Raw genomic sequence first — 21804 nt, forward strand, 5'->3', positions numbered from 1 at the left:
CTTGTTATTAGTTTATTAGAAGTATGTAAAGAAAAGTATGTGCGAGGAAAGTTAATTCAAAGAATGTAGAAGAATTTTAGAAGAATTTTCTCGAGAGAGCCTGGATAAAATAACTTCAGTAGCAGCTGATAAGGTATATGAATTTGGTAAATCATCAAGGTGGCTGAGAAAGAGGACAGGTGCTTCTTTACTTGTTGACGAGCCGGTTGGAAGGACTGGAGAAACTTATTGACGTGCTTCCTGAAACATCCCACTATTCTTTAGTGGATGAAGATGTCCAGAATGATGGTGATGAGGAATATAGGGAAGAGACATCACATCATATAACATATAAGACAGCAGGAAAAGCTAAGGGAGCAGCTCAAAATGGGAAAACTGGTCAAAATGGAAATATATATAGAGGACGTCTAGGGTGCGCAAGGTTTACTCGTGTGCAGGCTTCTAGGCCCTTGGACAGTACTTTGTGGAGCAATACACCAGTACCTTAGATAAAAATAACAAAATTTAAATTGATCCAGGCAGATCAAGGGAGAAATCGAACAACTGGTTTACTATCAGGATATGATTGAAGAAGAGATCAGTGAATCATACTTACAATTAGTATTCTAGGAGAAAATTTCAATCCTTGTTTTTGAATTCTCAGAAGCACTTTCTCTAATGCACGCACTTATGAAGTTCAATCCTTGTTTTTGAATTCTCAGAAGCACTTTCTCCAATGCACGCACTCATAAAAAATAATCTTGTTTAGTAATGCCTTTACATATTAAACAATAATCGAAACACATTCAGTCTAAGGAAGACAAACATTTCAAGAAAATAAAAAAGGTATTGTTATATACTGTTGCAGGCAGAAGACGGAGCCATGAATCTGAGTTTGGGGTGGCAACTGGTGTTGGGGGGCAAACATTTCTTACAGCATTTAAACTAATTCCACAAGTTCACTTTCTAATCAAAAGGTACTTTTTGGTAAGACATATGGTTTTAGAGTTGTAGACATAAATATACCCACTCACCCACCTATTATTTGCTTCCACCTAGAGGGTAAAAATTTGCGAATACTTGCCTCAAATTTTGGCTTCAAACATGCAGTTGATGCCTCCACCACCTAGAGATGCTCTAAATATTTATTAGTTTTCCATACACCAATAATAAACATTAAAATTGACTTTGATGCGGTCGAGGAAAAAAAAAGATATATGTTAGAGGTGTAAAATTTAGTTTCTAAGAATTAGTTTAATGTGTGTTGGCCTATTGTATACCACAAGTATTTAATTTTCAATACGCCAATAATCTAGTAAAAAAAATTACTTCAATGCAGTTGAGGAAAAAAGAGTAGTAGAAATTTTTTTAGAGGTTTAAAAATTAATTACTAAATATTCATTTAGACTTAGGTGTGATTTAAGATCTCTTATATTGTAGGCCATCGTATAAATAAAAACAATATTTAGTAGAAAATACTTTGATGCGGTCGAGGAAAAAAATGTTATATTTATATTCGGTGTAAAGATTAGTTGTTCAATAATCATTTAATTAGGCATAGGCGTGATTTATGGCCTACTATAGATTATAAGTATTTAGTTTCAATACACCTATATATTTAGTAAAAAAGGCTTCGGAGAGGTCGGAAAAATAAAAATAAAAAAATTAGACTTCTATAAAATATAAAAGGTGTAAAGATTAGTTGTTAAAAGATAATTTTGGTGTAGGAGTGACTTGCGGCCTATTGTAGGTCACGATATATTCAGTAAAAAAAACTTCAATGTGGGGCCGAAAAAAAAATGTTAGAGAATTATGTTAGAGGTTTTAACTTGTAACATAAGTAATAATTAGTTTGCAATAACACAATATTTACTTATATTTAGTAGAAAATACTTTGATGCGGTCGAGGAAAAAAATGTTATATTTATATTTGGTGTAAAGATTAGTTGTTAAATAATCATTTAATTAGGCTTAGGCGTGATTTATGGCCTAATGTAGGTTATAAGTATTTAGTTTTAATAATACCCTATATATTTAATAAAAAAGACTTCGAAACGGTCAAACAAATAAAAATAAAAATAAAAATTAGACTTTTATAAATTATAAAAGGTGTAAAGATTAGTTGTCAAAAGATCATGAGTGACTTTCAAGCTATTATAGGTCACAATATATTCAGTAAAAAAAACTTCAATGTGGAGCCGAGAAAAAAATGTCAGAGAGTTATGTCAGAGGTTTTAACTTTTAACATAAGTAATAACATAAGAAAGTCAAGGAGCCGAAGCCCGAAGACAAACCAACAGGGCAAGGTTCCATTCAAAATAGATGCTTCAAATGTGGGAAGATATATTATGATAGTGGAACATACAGGAAGCACATGGACCAGCACAATCAGAGTTGCCTTTGCTAGGTAAATTCATCAAACATCTCACATGCCTTTATGCTTAGATAAAAAATATTTAATTATACAACTATGGGGATTACTATTACTTTATTGAACTGTGTTGAATGATATTTTAATTCAGTTGTCTAGTCAAATAACATGAAATTCTTGATAAATGGATATCAAATAACATACTTTCTGTATCCTATGTAACCTATATCCAAATAACACGAAATGGATATTAAATAACATACTTTCTTGATAAAAAAAAATCAAAATTGTAAAACATGAAATTCTTCCCAAACAAACAAGATGTTTCAACCAATTCAACCACCAAATCCTTTCAAAAGTTGATATTAAACAGATACAACTCCAGTAGTCCAGTATACAAAATGATGCCTACCAAAAATCCTAGTTGTCTCCGTTGTCTTCTTGAAGTTTTGGCCTCGAGAAAAAAAAGATCAAAACCATATTTGAAACTTGTCCTTTCCTCTGCAACAAAAAAAAGAAAAAACAAATACCACTCAAATTCAATCAATCATCACAGTAAAGTACCAATTTCTGACACAAAACACTAGAAACAATTTTTTAAAACGGAATTGCTAGTGGTGGTGAATTGGGGATCTGAGTCTTCAAGATAGTAGGCTATTTTTTTCTTATCTCTTTTGGTCTGTGTGGTGGTGTAGACACAAAGTATACCCACTCACCCACCTACAACTTAATTTACTACACAAGTAACGTCTCACCAAGAGACCAACGATGATAGACTATTTTTTTTTTTTTTTTTTTTTTTTTTTTTTTTTCGCTATAGGCAAACGATGATAGACTAACACTTGCCCAAGTTATTTTATCAATTTCAATATTAAACTGTTTAGGTCTTTAGGAACTAATTATTTTTGGGATTTTTTTTTATGCCATATAATAACTGTTCTTCAAAAAATTTGTACCTGCTCACCCGTGTCAAGTAAACTAAGACATTTGCTTGTCCAAGGGATAGGATGACAAGATTAAACACCATTGGTACCCTCCCAAAAAAGCTTTCCAAATTAGAGGGATAAGGTGCCTGAAGGATGTCCAAGAGAAGATGTACCATCTCTGATACACTCTGCACATTATCCCCAACTAAACTCTTGTTAATAACCACAGCTCTTGGAAGGCCTGAGTAATACTATACCTACTAAGAAAATGCACCAACAAGTTGTACCAAAGAACGTGGCAAGCCTTTTTTTGACAAAGTAATTCTGCCAAGAACCCAACTAAGAATATAAATAAATAGCTAGAAGATAAAAATACTAACTAAGAAAGCCCAACTAATAATTTACAATGGAAAGATTCAAGTTTAATAACTCAAAATCTTACAAAATTAGATTTCAACAAATAACCAAAAAATCCAGCTTCAATCTTTATCAATCAGTGACAAATATCAATAAATCATGTTTTGGAGCATTTCGTCTCAATTCAATTTTACAAGTTTGGAAAGAATCGGTTATCGCCGGAGAATTTGATGAATGGTGAAGGAAAAGACTTTGCAACTGATACGGATGGAAATGGAGTGAAAATAGAAGGGGACTGATTGCGATTTGGGAAAGCTATTGAGCAAACAGTCACAGTTTGACTTTGTCAAAAAAAATGTTTGTCACGTCCTTTTGGTAGAATTTGCAGGTGGGCATGTTTAGTAAGTTTTTTCTCATTTCATTTAACAAAATAGATGTCTTAAATTAGTATTGTTTTACTCTATATAAATTCATGTTTGGGCATAGGAAAAACAAACAAAAATAAAATATCAAAGTCTCAAACTTCTCTCAACAAATATTTTCCAACCCATCCCACACCAAATAAAAAAGCAATTAGTTAATTTATCTTTTTAACTAATTTTGGGTACTAACTAAGTGTGTTTAATAGTTGAAGAAGCCATACGAACCAGCGAGATCACCGATCCGGGTGGTTGATCGCTTCCTCGAATCTTTGGGTTTGTTTGCTTACTGCTTTATACTGTAACTGCAAAGCCACAATTGGACGAAAGCGCATGTAGGTCTAGTCATAACAGTTTGTACTCTAGCCTTTTTGCTAGAGTACAGCGTGACAGACTGTTCACTTTGTGGGAGAGCGGTGCTACTACAGTTGTACGCATTTGTGTTACAGAGGTAATTTATTAAAATTTTGGTTTTATTTTCAAACTATATTTTAATTTTTGTTACTTTTAAATTCAAGACTCGTTCGACAGCAGAAAACATGCATAAAAAGACAATCAATTGAATCAATCACCCACCAACACAATAAAGTATAACATTGAAACGAAGTATAGTATTTACTCAGTCTTAGAATATGCCATGACGTAGTTTTATTCAACCAAAATGGTTGTTAGATACTTGAAGTTAACACTTTGAATATACATTTGCGAAACATACACAACTAGGTAAATAAAAAATATATATTCAAAGTCAAAATATGGTGTATCTTGTAAATTTTTTTGTTTATTTTTACTTTTTCAATTTGGCGTGACAGTGGGAATGTCGTGTTTTTTTTTTTTTTTATTATTATTATTATTTTACATTTGGAGTGATATTGGGAGTGTTATAGGGTGGTAGGTCCTACTCCAAATTTGAGACTATTATTTACTTCTACCTAGAGGGTAAAAATTTGTGAATACTTGCCTCAAACATGCAATTGATGCCTCCACTACCTAGAAATGCTCTAAATATTTATTAGTTTTCCATACACCAATAATAAACATTAAAATTGACTTTGATGCGGTCGAGGAAAAAAAAAGATGTATGTTAGAGGTGTAAAATTTAGTTTCTAAGAATTAGTTTAATGTGTGTTGGCCTATTGTATACCACAAGTATTTAATTTTCAATACACCAATAATCAGTAAAAAAATGACTTCAATGCGGTTGAGGAAAAAACAGTAGTAGAATTTTTTTTAGAGGTTTAAAAATTAATTACTAAATATTCATTTAGACTTAGGCGTGATTTAAGATCTCTTATATTGTAGGCCATCGTATAAATAAAAACAATATTTAGTAGAAAATACTTTGATGCGGTCGAGGAAAAAAAATGTTATATTTATATTTGGTGTAAAGATTAGTTGTTAAATAATCATTACGTGATTTATGGCCTACTGTATTTAGTTTATAAGTATTTAGTTTCAATACACCTATATATATTTAGTAAAAAAAAGACTTTTATAAAATATAAAAGGTGTAAAGATTAGTTGTTAAAAGATCATGAGTGACTTTCGGGCTATTGTAGGTCACAATATATTCAGTAAAAAAAACTAGGCTGAGAAAAAAATGTTAGAGAGTTATGTTAGAGGTTTTAACTTTTAACACAAGTAATAATTAGAGGTGGACTTGGGCGTTTGAGTGTCGAACATTAGTAAAACTTTCAATTTCTAAAGGATACCGAGGTTATGCAGCACCTCGTGTAGACCACATTGAAGTTTCTGAGTTCTGACCAACCGAGATTGCTCTTTAATATGATGGTGAAAAATGAACAGTAAATAGATAGTAAAGAGTGGTTGGTGCATTAAGGTAGTTTTGAATTTTGTAATGTTGGTAACATTTGTCTTTGATAGATTACCATTCATTTTTTCAGGATGGGACCTTGGAGCTTAACCCCATGACGAATATGGTTCGTGACGCTATGGAATTAGTATGGGATAAATTTTTATGCTGAGAAAATTGTCTGGCTTGGAGGCAATGTTGTGTATCATTCTGATGTTTCGTGTCTAATGTAGCCCATCAGGAATTCTAGAGTGAACATAACTTTGTTGATTAATACTGTGTTCTGATTACGAGTTTTAGTATCACCTAGTAGGGGATTCTATATATCTGGAGTCCAAGGGCATTGTAAATCAGTGTAACTGTGGAAGTTTTTTACTAACAGAGTAGTTCTCTGTGTAACCATACAAAAAGTAAGTTGTGATGTCTCGTGTATTAGAATCTGCACCATTGATTGTCGTTGTTGTTGATGATGTTGTTATTATTACTCTTGTTACTGTACTACATTACCATTTTTTATAAAGAAGGGGTGGACTCCAAATCAAAGTTCACACAATTATTAAACAAGTACCCAATAGCTCATTTGATTGTACTGAGTTGTAGAGAGGTCTTGGACTTCAGTAAGTTAGGTGAAAAATGTTTTTGATTGGAGCCTTGGCTTTGAACTGTTTGAGAATGAATCGGCCTCTTACTGAGGAGCAATGAATCTAAGTGCCAACCAAGGTACCTTCTGTAGGAGGCTCAGCTGAAAATGGGAAGTTTTTCTTCCCTTGCACGTACTGAGAGAAGGAAAGTATGTTTTGTCTCAACATATTGGCCTCACCATGTAGGTATACATTGCATGGAATAGTTAGTGACAAATGTGCTAAAGTGATACACTTTAACATGTTCCTTGACCACAACCCTCCATGTATGAATTGCAATTTAAATTTGAAAGTTCACCTTGATGATGCATTTGATATGAGAGATCAAAAGTGCTTATTCATAGTAGCACCTCAGCTTTTTTATTGATATAACCTCACACCTTGTTATGATTTTCCCTGTTTATTCATAACAAGATTTTCCCTGTTTATTCAAAGTTCTATAAAGCCTTTCAACCACCTTGTTTATTCAGGTACGTTCTTTCCTTTTTCTTTTAATTTTGGGTTTTAACTTGCAACACAAGTAAAGAAACATTTTTGTTAGTGAAGATTAATAAGAGGTTAATTTGTTCTAAAGTGTTAAGATTTATCTATAACTGTTTCTCAGTTCGTGTTTCTGACAACGCCCATTGCAAGTTCATAGACTTTGTGTTTTTTGACGTAATTATCTATACTGTTGATGGTTGGGAATTTATAACTGTTAGATTATTGAAGAAACAATCACTGAAATTAGAATAGCTGTATAGTTATTATCTGAATTGAGCCGAGGTTTTGATTATGGTGTGAAGCATTGTTTAGAAATTAGAATACACAATAGTGGTTGATGTGATTAATGTTTTTGACTTGGTGTTTAATCCCAGTTTGTCTCTCCGTCTGTCCGCAGAACACAACACATGAAGCTTACCAATGCTGGAAAGGAGACCTCTGTCACAACAAGCACAAACCGCCAAGACACTGTACATCCTGTTTCTCTTACACAGATGCCTGACTATTTGTCATGTACCACCCCTCTAACTGATTCTTTGCCCAAGACTTCTTCAGAATCAAGAGCTGGTTAACAGCACTGAAGTTTTCCATCCAGGACTGCCTGCCTCATTGCGACAAATATTCTGCACCAGTGGACGTTACGTCCCAGCATCTCTCGGATAAATAGATACTTTACATTCAGAGTCAACAATCTCCAGATCTCATGGATACTTGCAATCAGGTTTCACAAGGTCAGGAAAAGAGGTATGGAGTCATAATTCTCATTCCTGTATCAAATGCTGATTATTCTCTTTTTAAGTTTTTCCTTTTCTTGTATTGACGTTAATGCATTTTTGGTAATATAATTACTCTCGGACTGCAGAAATTTTCTGGCCTTGACGATATCATCCATGATTCCAGAGCTGCAGATGGTAAGACATGAGCCATGTTTTCGATTTTGAATCTTTCATGTATAGGTACTTTCTAACTTTTTACCACTTTCAATCATATGATATTTGTTATCAGCAGTGAATACTGCAAGAAATTTCAGCATAGGGTCAAAGGAATTGCGCAGCCAAAAGACAAGCTTCCTGCCTCACATGCTGTTTCTGTGGCAGCAGAGGGTTCCATTTATCATGCTGAGGCTCCCCATTTTCATGCCTCAAATGCTAAGGACTTGGAGGGAGGTCCTGGACTTGCATCACTTTCAACTGTTGATTGTCCAACAATTACCTTTGGCCCCACTAACACTTCCTCTGAACTTGTCTCCCAACAGACACTAAGTCACAGGGAGACTGGATGTTTTGTCTACGACGGGAAGTCGGGAACTTTCTGTTTGATGCTGAAAGCGTGGGAAGACAGGTAAAGTTCTGTTTCTTTTTCACTTCTACACCCCCTTCCCCCTCTCCTTGGTGGCCTGGTCATTATCTTGGATAACATATCAAAAACTTTGTTCCCTTTCAGGAGCTGCCATTTCGTGGCTTGGAATCTCTTAATGTTAATCTTCAGACCACCACTGCTGGTAAGTGAAAATGTCAATTCTGTGTTATAATTTCTTTTATCACATTTCTTTGGTTCGAGGGTGCACTTCCTGGTGGAAACCGGCGGAAATAATAGTTTAGTACCAAAGCTGAGGGTAGGAAATAATGCTCATCACTCGTGCATTGATCCAGATACCAAAATGTGCTTCTTTTGCAGGGGATGCTCAATTGGATCATTGTGAATTGAACATGGATGATTATCTGCATCCTGTCGCTGCAGATCATGATTTTTCTGATTTGTTAACCATGAACGTCTCTCATACTGCAGTGCCTTATCGTCCATCTGATGTTCAACTGAGTGAAGATTTGACACACCATGTTGATGCTACTGGGTCAAATACTCAAATGTTTCCACACTTCAAGAAGTTGTAGAACCACTGGCTATGCCCACAATCTCTGGCAAGGTGGTACAGTGGTTTTTTTCTTTTTCTGTGCACGGTTGCGTATCTGCAGCAGTTGTGTGTTTGTACCTATGGCCAATTAGTCATTTGTTTTCTCAAATGCAACCATGTGGTTAGATCTTTATATGTCGTTCTGATTCTCCTGTTTTACTTGTTATTAGTTTATTAGAAGTATGTAAAGAAAAGTATGTGCGAGGAAAGTTAATTCAAAGAATGTAGAAGAATTTTCTCGAGAGAGCCTGGATAAAAGAACTTCAGTAGCAGCTGATAAGGTATATGCATTTGGTAAATCATCAAGGTGGCTGAGAAAGAGGACAGGTGCTTCTTTACTTGTTGACGAGCCGGTTGGAAGGACTGGAGAAACTAATTGACGTGCTTCCTGAAACATCCCACTATTCTTTAGTGGATGAAGATGTCCAGAATGATGGTGATGAGGAATATGGGGAAGAGACATCACATCATATAACATATAAGACAGCAGGAAAAGCTAAGGGAGCAGTTCAAAATGGGAAAACTGGTCAAAATGGAAATATATATACAGGACGTCTAGGGTGCGCAAGGTGTACTCGTGCGCAGGCTTCTAGGCCCTCGGACAGTACTTTGTGGAGCAATACACCAGTACCTTAGATAAAAATAACAAAATTTAAATTGATCCAGGCAGATCAAGGGAGAAATCGAACAACTGGTTTACTATCAGGATATGATTGAAGAAGAGATCAGTGAATCATACTTACAATTAGTATTCTATGAGAAAATTTAAATCCTTGTTTTTGAATTCTCATAAGCACTTTCTCTAATGCACGCACTTATGAAGTTCAATCCTTGTTTTTGAATTCTCAGAAGTACTTTCTCCAATGCACGCACTCATAAAAAATAATCTTGTTTAGTAATGCCTTTACATATTAAACAATAATTGAAACACATTCAGTCTCAAGGAAGACAAACATTTTAAGAAAATAAAAAAGGTGTTGTTATATACTGTTGCAGGCAAGAAGACGGAGCCATGAATCTGAGTTTGGGGTGGCAACTCGTGTGGGGGCTCCAAGGGATAGGATGACAAGATTAAACACCATTGGTACCTCCCAAGAAAGCTTTCCAAATTAGAGGGATCAAGGTGCCTGAAGGATGTCCAAGAGAAGATGTACCATCTCTGATACTCTCTGCACATTATCCCCAACAAATCTCTTGTTGATAACCACAGCTCTTGGAAGGGCTGAGTAATACTATACCTACTAAGAAAATGCACCAACAAGTTGTACCAAAGAACATGGCAAGCCTTTTTTTGACAAAGTCAAATTTACTTGGGTTGTAACCACCATCCCTTCTATTTTCCCTCCATGACTACCCCTCTCCAGCAAGAACTTAAGAACCTATTCACGACGGCAAGGCTTTGAAGAATTAAGTTTAGGTACCATTCCTTTTCTAACTCCCCATAATCATGGTCGGGGTTCTTCATTGTAAGATGATTGTTATTATGGTTACATGAATTTTGAATATAGTTTATTTTGTCATATTTTGTAAGATGATTGTCATTGAATGTAATTTTGATAGCCTAGGTCACCACTAGTTTGTGCTGCGGCTGTTTGTTGTATTGGTGGCCGGCTTGTTGATTCAAGATAAACTTTAATTGGAGAACCACTGTTACTTGATCACAAAAGCAACTCTGCCAAGAACCCAACTAAGAATATAAATAAAGAGCTAGAAGATAAAAATACTAACTAAAAAAGCCCAACTCATAATTTACAATGGAAAGATTCAAGTTTAATAACTCAAAATCTTACAAAATCAGATTTCAACAAATAACCAAAAAGTCTAGTTTCAATCTTTATCAATCAGTCACAAATATCAATAAATCATGTTTGGAGCATGTCTTCTCAATTCAATTTTACAAGTTCAGGAAGAATCGCTTATCGTAGGAGAATTTGATATATGGTGAAGGAAAAGAATTTGCAACGGATGGAGATGGAGGGAACTCATTTCATTTAACAAAATAGATGTCTCAAATTAGTATTGTTTTACTCTATATAAATTTATGTTTGGGCATAGGAACAACAAACAAAAAGAAAATGTCAAAGTCTCAAACTTCTCCCAACAAATATTTTCCAACCCATCCCACACAAAATAAAAAAGTAGCGACATTGCTGATCGATCTGGTTCGTTGACTGTTTCCCCAGGCACTGCAGGGTTTGTTGCCTATTTGTTTGTACCGCTGTACAGGTGGACGAGCAGACAGGTAGGTCTAGTGGTAGCACTTTTACTCTAGCCTTTTTGCTAGAGTACAGCGTGACGGACTGTTCACTCTGTGGGAGGGCGGTGCTACTACAACTGTACGCATTTGTGTTACTAGAGATAATTTATTAAAATTTTGGTTTTATTTTCAAACTAGATTTTAATCTTTGTTACTTTTAAATTCAAGACTCATTCGACAGCAGATAACATGCATAAAAAGACAATCAATTGAATAGATCACCAACCAACACAATAAAGTATAACATTGAAACGAAGTATAGTATTTACTCAGTCTTGGAATCTGGCATGATGTAGTTTTATTCAATCAAAATGGTTGTTAGAAAAATATATATTCAAAGTTAGTTAACACTTTTTTTTTTTTTATATACATTTGCGAAACATACACAACTAGGTAAATAAAAAATATATATTCAAAGTTAGAATATGGTGTATCTTGTGGATTTTTTGTTTTTTTTTACTTTTTCAATTTGATGCGGTCGAGGAAAAAAAAGATGTATGTTAAAGGTGTAAAGTTTAGTTTCTAAGAATTAGTTTAATGTGTGCTGGCCTATTATATACCACAAGTATTTAATTTTCAATACACCAATAATTAGTAAAAAAATGAGTTCGATGCGGTTGAGGAAAAAACAGTAGTAGAATTTTTTTAGAGGTTTAAAGATTAATTACTAAATATTCATTTAGACTTAGGCGTGATTTAAGATCTCTTATATTGTAGGCCATCGTATAAATAAAAACAATATTTAGTAGAAAATACTTTGATGCGGTTGAGGAAAAAAAATGTTATATTTATATTTGGTGTAAAGATTAGTTGTTAAATAATCATTATGTGATTTATGGCCTACTATTTAGTTTATAAGTATTTAGTTTCAATACACCTATATATTTAGTAAAAAAAGGCTTCGAAGCGATCAGAAAAATAAAAATAAAAATTAGACTTCTATAAAATATAAAAGGTGTAAAGATTAATTGTTAAAAGATCATTTTGATGTAGGAGTGACTTGCGGCCTCTTGTAGGTCACAATATATCTAGTAAAAAAAACTTCAATGCGGGACCGAGAAAAAAATGTTAGAGAATTATGTTAGAGGTTTTAACTTTTAACATAAGTAATAATTAGCTTGCAATAACACAATATTTACTTATATTTAGTAGAAAATGCTTTGATGCGGTCGAGGAAAAAAATGTTATATTTATATTCGGTGTAAAGATTAGTTGTTAAATAATCATTTAATTAGGCTTAGGCGTGATTTATGACCTACTGTATTTAGTTTATAAGTATTTAGTTTCAATACACCTATATATTTAGTAAAAAAAAGGCTTCGAAGCAATCATAAAAATAAAAATAAAAATTAGACTTCTATAAAATATAAAAGGTGTAAAGATTAGTTGTTAAAAGATCATTTTGATATAAAAGTGTAGGTCACAATATATATTCAGTAAAAAAAAAACTTCAATGTAGGGCCGAGAAAAAAAAATGTTAGAGAGTTATGTTAGAGGTTTTAACACAATATTTATTTTAGTAAAAAAAAAAAAAAGAGGTGGACTTGGGCGTTTGTGTTGTTGAACATTAACCTTGGGCTGGAATTTGGCGTTAAAAAATAGTCCAGCCCAACAAATCTGACCAAGTTTTAAAGAGAGGAGAGGGGGCGCTCTTAATTAGTTTTTTGGGCGCTTTTAAAAAAAACAGAGCATTACTCATTTTTCTTCTTTCTTTGAATTCCACACACTGTAATTGCCTGCGTCACCAACCCGAGTCTGAAAACGAGTCACCTTCTTTAAATACAACACCTCCTTTCCTTAAATACCCCTTTCTCACAACTCCTCCTTTCTTCTTCTTCTTCTTCTTCCATACATACAATCGCAATTACTTAAAGGTAATTTATTTATTTTACTCTATTTGTTTAAAATTTGCAAACTTTTTGTAGTTGTATAGTTTTTTATCTTGTTAATAATGATGGGCTATTGTTAAATTAGTGGTTTTTTTATTAGTTTTGTGCAAAGTTTATATTTTTATGCATTTATTGTGGTTTAGTTGTTTGTGATGATTCATTCATGCTACTCATTGTTTGTGGATATGGTTTTTTTTTCCCTTTTTGGCTAAATATTAACTTGTCTATGCAATTTTATCAGTGATAATTTGTAACTTGTGATTTTGTTTTGGTTTTAGGGGTTTGGACTCTTAATTTGGGATAAATATTTGATAATTATGACCACTCCTGAGGTGAGGCGTCCTCTAAAAGGGTATGTAAGGAACAATAGGAGGAGGAAGTTGCTAGATGTTGACCTCAATGTTCCTCCAGGTGAAGCTTTGGAAGAGAGGGCAGGAAATGCTGCAAATCCACAGCTGCTGCCGCCACAACCACAGAGAGGCGAGCAAGAATCAGGAGGCAGCTGTAGTTTTCCGGTTTTGCAAGAACCTGCTATGATAGATGTAGAGGCAATTGATGATGAAGTTGTCATATCCTCTCCTAGGCGTTTTGCTGAAGTATGATTTCTTACTATTTGTTTTTTGTTTGTGACACTGTGTTGATGTTAGCTTTAGATGCCTTGGTGGAACTGAATTCTTGATTTGATTACTTCAGGCAAAGAAGAAGGCTAGAAGGAACAATAATGTAGTTGTGCTTGAAGCTCCACGTGTGCACCCAGGAAATTCAGGTTTGTCATCTTTTGTTTCGAACTTACATGTTATCATATACGCTGTAGCGTGAAGGAAAGAATGTGCTGTTATAGAAATGCCTGTTGAAGAATAAGGTTAACTTGGTTTGATTACCATTCTTATATGCATGTCCTTCTCATGGATAGGTGTTTGTTGGAATTTACCCTATGAAATACTGTAGATGACTGCTAGCGGGCTACTCAAGTTGTGAGTTGCATACATATACAGTATACACAACAATCTAAATACATTGACACACACATATGTCCACATCCGTCATGGTTGCAAAGTGTCTGACACGGCAAAGTACCGAATTAAGGAATATCACATACTATTTGTGTATGCATCGTGTCAACGTGGACACTTATCCGACACAGATTATTTCTAAAATATGGCTAGGCCATGTAACATAGCATTTGAGTAAGTCTATCAAAATAGCAATATTCTTTTGTGTTTACAGTTAACTCCAAGCACCCAAAAGTAAAAAACGTATGCATCTCCTTACACCCAATATCTCATCTACTATCTTTGTCGATGTCCTTGATATTCTTTCAATTGCTCTTTCGTATATATTGAACCATATCCATGTCGACATCCTTATAATCACTTTTGTTTAGGAATTGTATACTTTCTTCCTTCTTTCACTCTAAGTTTGCAATCAAGATGGAATCTTAAAGTCTATTATTAAATTATCACCAAGACCACTTTAATCCCAAGTTTGATAGTTTTGGAACTTCTGTATTTATATTATTTTCAGCAAAGCTTGGTTTGTGGATTTGTTCACTGACTTTCATTGATTATGAAGTTTGATAATGGATATAGAAATCTTAGAGGAAAACGAACTATATATTGTTTGGTTACCATTAATTTTAGTTAATTAGTAGAACTCCTCCCTTTTGCATTGGAGATTGGTGGAGCATGAGGTGGTGGTGGTATTGCTGGGATGGTAAATTAGATTGGGGAAAAACCATAAGGATTAAGAAGAAAAGAAAGATAGAGTTCATTTTAACCAATAGGATTGAGAAGAAAAGAAAATAAACAAAAGTATTAAGAGAACACGTTGGTGGGTGTGGGGTTCAATTTAGGAGCAGTATTTTCAGAAATAATGAAATAAGTAATGTTATAAATGGGTCCGAATGTCCAATAAATAAAATGTGACCGGAAAAATAAATAGAAGGGCTTGTGGAGTTACACAATTCAAAGTTACAACTAGCAAGTTATCTGTTTTGTTTTCTAGTGCATAAGCATACATGCGACTCATTTCTTGAGTTGCCTGCTTGAATTCCTCAATATTTTACTGCCGATATATTACTGGATATAATCATTTAGGCTCTGTTTAAACTGTATAGAGTTGAACATGTGTTGTGTTGTTTGCCACGAGTGTGAACCCCTTTATATCCCCATTGTGTCTCAAACACAGCAAAAGAATGTGATGAAACTGACTTTGAAAATTGGTCTGTTTACTGCTTTTGTGTACCATATAGTGTCTTTATGTTTATGTCAGATGCATTGTAATGTGTCTCACAATTAGATTGCGCCTTTCTTGCTTATTGGTCAAGTCAGACATCTTGCTTTGTGTTATGGTATGTTTTTATGTTATACACTTACAAGTGTGCCTAGTTGAGTTTATTACTTTTTCTGGTGTGTTATTTTTCTATTTTACTTGTTTTTATGCACTTGTGGGCTGCCTAACATATAGTTTCTTTCTTTGGAACTAAATAGAGGAAGAGATTACTAGGCTCTCTCTGAATAGCTATAACATGAGGAGAAGAGTTCCACCAAACCAGACAATTATCGACTGTGAACAATACATCAATATAGAAAGCACTGTCACTGCAAAGGTAAATGGTATACAGTGTTTTGCATTTTGTATGTCCTAACTCTTAAGTTTATGTTTACACTGACTTTCAGGCATGAAAATTGTCTAATAATTACTTTTGAGTCATCTTAGCACTATGCGTGCATGTCTGCATTCATGTCTATGTAACATCAACTTTTTTCACAAATTACTAAACGATATGATATGGAAGTTTGAAGATAAGCTGATGCGTATTAATACTGCATTGGCAGGAACAAACTGCAAAGAAGTCTCAGGAGCCTGTCCAGATCATCCCACCACCAAAAGAGCCTGTCTTCACTTGCCCAATTTGCACCAATACTTTGGTTGAGGAGATGACGACAAAGTGTGGGCACATCTTCTGCAAGAAGTGCATCAAGGATTCTATATCTTTTCAGAACAAATGTCCTATTTGTAGGCGAAAACTCACTATGAAAGACATCATCAGGGTCTACCTTCCCACCACCAGTTAATTCTAGGCTCTCCCAGAGTTACTCTTGTTATACCTTTAGAAAAAGAATGGAATCTTCTGATTTAGTAGAAGAAAAGCTTTATCATTTTCAGCATATCCGTTCTGTTCCCCCACATTTCTATTTGAACATGAATGCTCTCAAAGCTGAGATCTGGTTACAAGTTAATTGATCTTTTGGATGTTTTTTGGTGCTCAAAGTATTGATTTCTTTATGTTTTGTTTTGTTTTGTACCATTGCGTCTTCTCATAGATGTACATGTTTACTTTGTTATGAATGAACGGCTTTAAATGACTTGTGCTATGCAGAACTAGGCCTGCAGTTTTACCTTTTCTTAGGAATCGGGATATAGTAGCTTAGTAATCATTACACAAACCTGGTTTAAGCTTACCCATAGCAGTTTTTTACATTACTAAACATGTGTCTGGGCATCCTAAGAAAAATGGTGGAGGTCGGAAAGGAAGTGTGAAAACACCTTTACTAGACGCATCAGCCGAGTTTTGGTTTGTAAATTGAGATATAGAGGATTTCCTCAGGGACCACAGTCTGGTCTGCAATTAAATTGAATTTCAAAAGCAAGAAGTCAATATGTTAAACCAAGACAGACACAAGTGCAACAGAGGTGATACTTGGTCTTTTTAGCGACAGAACTGCAGAAGTAGAAGAACCAAGCTTTTGCTTTCATAGTGCGCCAGCAGTACCAGCCACCAGGGTTAAGTAAAGGAAAACAAAATAGCTGTAGAAAATTTATCGATACTGACTAACTGACATTATTTTAAAAGTACCAATAAGTTGCAATCTGATTTGAGGATGCCTGACATGTCAATGAAAAGGGAAAGCTTCACATACTAGAATGAGATACAGCACGATTTAGAAGTCTGTAAAGTGGTTATGAGTTACGAGGGTTAAAACTTAAAAGTTGCATTTTTAATGAGAATGGCTACGGTTAGGAGAATGGCATGACACAATATAAAGGATAGGTATGCCACATTTTTCTTTTATCAAAGTGCGAATCCTTGGCAAATATGAAGAATATTGGCCTTGAACTCAAAAAGAAAATAACAGAAAACATGAAACTGAAAGTCACATTTGACATGGTTTCTGGAATTTAAAAGCTCTCAAATCCACGGTGAACTAAAAGATCTGGTTTTATTATACAAGCAACGCTAAAGTTGATCACAACATACACACTGGTTATATTGAATACAAAGATCAAAATGGTGGAACTAACACATCACTCAATGGACCAGATCCCTAACTGCCTAAAGAAGAACAAACGCTACCAGAGCCTGCCTTCAAAACAAAGAAGAATGGAAAAAATTGGAGAAGGTGACCTTATCTTCTAGTTTTCCTTCTCCACTCGGTTCGACCACGGTTTATTTCAAGCCCGCTGCCAGCTGATCTCAAGAAGTGTAAGAACTGGAAGCAGTCCTGCTCATCTGAACTTGTTAGGAATTTAGACCCATTGGTCCCTTGTAGATCTAAGTTCCCTCCTACACCCTCTATTTCTGGGCTAGCAAGGGAATCAACCATGTCATCTTGCTGGCATTCTCGTCTGTAATCCAGTGTAATCTTTTCCAGCTGATGGGATTCAATAATTTCTTGAGGGATGCTCTGTCACGAATGGAACAATGTTTAGATCATAAAAAACGAAAGAGACAAATGAATGCGGGAGTTGAAAATAAATAGGACTTGCTCATGGATATAAAGTACGAAAGTAAGAATGTATTCCAGCTAACCTCGAGAACCCATCCAATGTAGGTGACATTGTTCACATGTTGGTTCATGTCCAGATCGCCTCTTCTAGGCTACAAATTCCAGGGTTAGAAAAGAGATTAGACAAGGGTTTCATCAGATTGTAGAAAACTACAACGAAACAGACATATTATGCAACAAGGAGACAATCAAATCATTTACCGCAAGCCCCAGTTTAGAATACTGAGCAGGATCTTCAAGTTTAGAAATTTTCTTCAGGCTGCTATTATCCTCCTCTGGGAATGATAATCTGAATAGAAAAAGTAATTTAATGAGTACTCATTGACAACCTTAACTCATAAAATGGTTTTAAAAACATAAATACTAAATGTTGGTCCTTAATATTTTGAACTGGAGAAATGTGCTCAGTGGTATCATGGCGATTGTGGCTGGTATTAGAGTGGTTTAAGACCAGTGATGGACAGTACTTAGGTGGGCCGTGAAGTGGTGTCAGTGGTTAAGCCAGATTGTTCCGTCGCTTAGTGATTCATACATGATATTGAAGTCATAAACTTTAACGCTGATTCGATAAGTTTAAAGTTCTCCATCTGAGTCGTTGCTGCAATGTAAAGTAGCTGGTGGATAAACCATGATCATCTAACAAAAAGTATATGGTAAATTAACACTGCCATGTTGACCCAGTTCAACCAATTAACCGCTGGAAGTGTGTTAAAATGGGTGATGCAATTCACATCCCACTACCATTATCCATCAGAAAAAGGGACAACATCAAAATTTTACATGGAAAAGGACCAATAACATCCCTAGGGATTTTTTTCAAGGGTACTATGGAGTTACTGAGGGTGCATTTCAGTATCATGAGTTCATGACGTTTTCTGTGTATTTACCACACCACGTCTCTTCACTAACACAAACAGACACACAAAACACATGCTCAATGATGGATTTAGTCAGAACAGAGTCAAAACAGTAGTTGTCCTGTTATCCACCTCACTACTAATTTTAAAAAAAACTTGAAGTATAAAGTAAGACATGAGTCTATACTCAAAAACGGACCATCTTACCGAGGTGTTCGTGGACAAAAGACCAGATATTCTTCCCGAACCTCATCACTAACTTTTTGAAGTCGTCTGGTGTCCTCATTCATCATCACCCACTTGCTGCAGCCAAAAAAGTATGAAGTAATGTATAAAAGATTCTTAATAACATACAACCAGAAATAATTATTCTGAGTGCAGTCTGTTGATACTTTGCTTAATTCTAGTATTTGACGAAAGTATGAAACCAACAAGAAAAGATCAATAGTTGTACGAAGCCACAAAAGAAATACGACGGAGAAAGATATTTTATTTTCAAAAGGTGCATATCCTAAGACGAAAGATTCTTGGAATACATACATTATGTGAGAAGGGTAGGGGAAATAAAACATATTAGAAAAAAATACAAGAGAGAGACCAAAAGAAGAAACACCAAGCAAGGAAGGTCCCAAGACAACCACAAAGACAATCAAAGCCAGATCTAACTATTCAAATGGAGAGTCGACACGTGTGACGTGGCAGAAAGCTTGTTTTAGAGATTATCATTAGCCCTGTTCTTGATGTTATTTTGGATAAACACATCGCTAGTTATAGAACAGTTTTGTACAAGATTATATGTTTCTATATTCAAAATTGCACTTAAATTTTGGATATAGATTGAGTGGCAAAGATTACTAGATTAGGGTGGCTGGTGACGAAACAAATAAAAGTACCTTGTAGCTCTCCCAATAACAGTACCAGTAGAATAATCCTTGATAATCCAATCTCGTCGTGTCCCAATCCGTCCTTCACTTTGGCACCATGTCTCAATCTCAACCACATCACCCCTATCAATTGCATTTAACACCATTGACATATCAATATCCCCAAACAGGTCTAACCAAGAGTGTAAATGAAACACAATCAACTCACCAAGCGGGGTATTTGTAGACTTCAATGTGCATGCGAGAAGTTACCCATATGAGGTGCAGTTTTCTCATTGTGAGGGTCGTCGCAAACCCATCTGTTGAAAACCCAACACTCTGAGCATGGTTGCATGCATTCTCCTACATTGAGTTGGTGCATCAAACAATAAGCATGAGTGTGTAATTAAAAATCGAAACACAAGAGGGGACAAATCCTCTTGTAGCATTTGAGTAAAATACACTAGGAACCATCAAGAACTTCTCTTGGACAACCTCAAAGTGTATAGCATACACAAAAGAACCAAAACAGGCAAAACACATACATATGAATAAAAAACAATTCGTTTTTTATTGTAGTGTGAAAGTAAAACTCATAAGTTAAACTTAAATTGGAATCTTAACTGCATACTAAAACTAAAACAAATATTCCAACTAAACAGAGAAGACCAACTAGATGGCAAACATACAAATTCAAATCTGGCAAAAGAAAATTATAAGAAGTGAACCCAATTACATCACCACAGTAGTCTTGTACTTTTGTTATAAAACTACGATATTTTTCTAAAACAACAGAAAGCAGCAAATATAAACCCAAACATACAAGTTAGAAAAAAAGAGTAAAATATTTGATAAGTTGTTATCTAGCTGCCTGTGAAACCAGCATCAATAAATGACAAACATGCAAATTTAAAACTCCTAAAAATTACAGAACAAATAAAAAAAAAAAAATAAAAAAACCAATTTCTGAATTTTACAGAGATAAAAACAAAACCAGAACACAGATCTCAGAGTTCAGATTAGTTTCACATTTTTTTTTTCTAATAATAAATCTGACAAAAAACTGAGCTGAAACCAGTTGCAATACATGCAAGTAAGCAATTCTACATAAACTGGCCAAACTAAAAACAACCCATTGTCCAATTCACTGTTATAAACAATCCCAACTTCCAGATTTCAAGCAAGTCCACTATTCCAATTGATCATAAAACCAGTAACAACAATACATTCATACATGCAAAAAACCAGTAACAATACATTCAAACATGCAAATCAACACAAATTCTATAAATTAAAACCAGCCCATTGTTCAAATCAATGTTATAAACAAAACTGAAACAAGAAACAAAACAAAATTAATCTAAAAAGATTGAAACTTTAATTACCTGTAACAGATTAGCAATAGTTTCAACAGTAGCAGTCTTATTAATCCCAACTTCATAACACCTGACAATAAAATTCTCTTTATAAGACAGCCCATCTTCTGTTAAACTACCTAACCTTAGTCTATCAGCTAAACTAACAGGCCCATTACTCAACCCTTTCACTTGTTTATCAGATACAACAAGATCTGTTGCTTGTACTCTTGAAGATGAACAAGTAGTTGAAAAAACACCATTACTACGAACAGAACAAGATGGAAAACGAGTTAAAGAAGTGGTCTTTATTTTGAATGATGATAAGAAACGGTAATGAGTTAAATCTGTTGTTGCATTGCATGTTCCTTTCATCATCAAGAGATGTTTCTCCATTGCTTTCTCTTCCTCCACAGAAAAAAAGAACACTTTTTTTTTTTTTTTTTTGAGGAAGGAACTCAAAACTCAAAACTCTCCAAGTTAAAAAATTTCTGTTTCCTATTTTTTATATATGTTGTAGCTGTTGCATGTGGTTACGATACCACCGAGGTATTTGAACAAGTGTAAAATTGTAAAATTTCAATTTTCTATTTCGTCTTGAGATTTTGATTTTCTTGATATATATCAATCAAATTGGACTAGCCGACTAGGTGGCCCGTTTTATATATTCTTACGTATAATATGAATAATAAGGCGAACCTTTCAAACCTATGAATTAATAAGGTCCGTATTTTTTAAATGAAAAAAATATATTATAAAAGATATAATGCAAGAATGCAATTTCAAAATTTTAAATAATATGGAAGGTTTTTTTGAAAAAAAAGATCCACTTAAATTATAACCTTCCATAAATTATAAAATAGAATATTGAAGAACTAAAAGTATTAGTAAG

At 34.5% G+C, this 21804-nt stretch overlaps 3 protein-coding genes across 9 annotated transcripts; 2 read left to right on the forward strand and 1 right to left on the reverse strand.

Annotated features, from left to right (window-relative positions):
• Positions 1 to 4384: 4384 nt before the first annotated feature.
• On the forward strand, positions 4385 to 10448 carry LOC147472706 (uncharacterized). 7 transcript variants are annotated; one of them, XM_086588400.1, is made up of 6 exons: positions 4385 to 4503; positions 7387 to 7459; positions 7545 to 7900; positions 7995 to 8330; positions 8433 to 8490; positions 8667 to 9050. In XM_086588400.1, exons 4-6 carry the CDS (start codon positions 8268 to 8270, stop codon positions 8879 to 8881), a joined length of 336 nt encoding a protein of 111 aa, XP_086444526.1. In that variant the 5' UTR covers positions 4385 to 4503; positions 7387 to 7459; positions 7545 to 7900; positions 7995 to 8267; the 3' UTR covers positions 8882 to 9050. The 7 variants fall into 7 exon arrangements, with proteins under 7 accessions (XP_086444526.1, XP_086444527.1, XP_086444529.1 ...); XM_086588401.1 differs by lacking the exon at positions 4385 to 4503 and adding an exon at positions 6550 to 6976 and having other exon boundaries at positions 7387 to 7502; positions 7585 to 7900; XM_086588403.1 differs by lacking the exon at positions 4385 to 4503 and adding an exon at positions 6550 to 6976 and having other exon boundaries at positions 7585 to 7900.
• A 2371-nt stretch (positions 10449 to 12819) lies between these two features.
• On the forward strand, positions 12820 to 16320 carry LOC147472707 (RING/U-box superfamily protein). The gene is made up of 5 exons (XM_086588343.1): positions 12820 to 13032; positions 13326 to 13643; positions 13741 to 13813; positions 15537 to 15655; positions 15885 to 16320. Exons 2-5 carry the CDS (start codon positions 13365 to 13367, stop codon positions 16122 to 16124), a joined length of 711 nt encoding a protein of 236 aa, XP_086444469.1. The 5' UTR covers positions 12820 to 13032; positions 13326 to 13364; the 3' UTR covers positions 16125 to 16320.
• Positions 16321 to 17251: 931 nt separating this feature from the next.
• LOC147472708 (oleoyl-acyl carrier protein thioesterase, chloroplastic-like) lies at positions 17252 to 21434 on the reverse strand. Its single transcript, XM_086588351.1, has 7 exons — positions 20943 to 21434; positions 19787 to 19920; positions 19588 to 19701; positions 18902 to 18997; positions 18039 to 18126; positions 17861 to 17929; positions 17252 to 17735 (listed from the first exon to the last, which is right to left on the reverse strand). Exons 1-7 carry the CDS (start codon positions 21306 to 21308, stop codon positions 17457 to 17459), a joined length of 1146 nt encoding a protein of 381 aa, XP_086444477.1. The 5' UTR covers positions 21309 to 21434; the 3' UTR covers positions 17252 to 17456.
• Between the last annotated feature and the right edge of the window lie 370 nt (positions 21435 to 21804).

Source organism: Coptis chinensis, unplaced genomic scaffold (assembly GCF_015680905.1).
Source record: "Coptis chinensis isolate HL-2020 unplaced genomic scaffold, ASM1568090v1 utg912_pilon_pilon, whole genome shotgun sequence".
NCBI lineage: Eukaryota > Viridiplantae > Streptophyta > Magnoliopsida > Ranunculales > Ranunculaceae > Coptis > Coptis chinensis.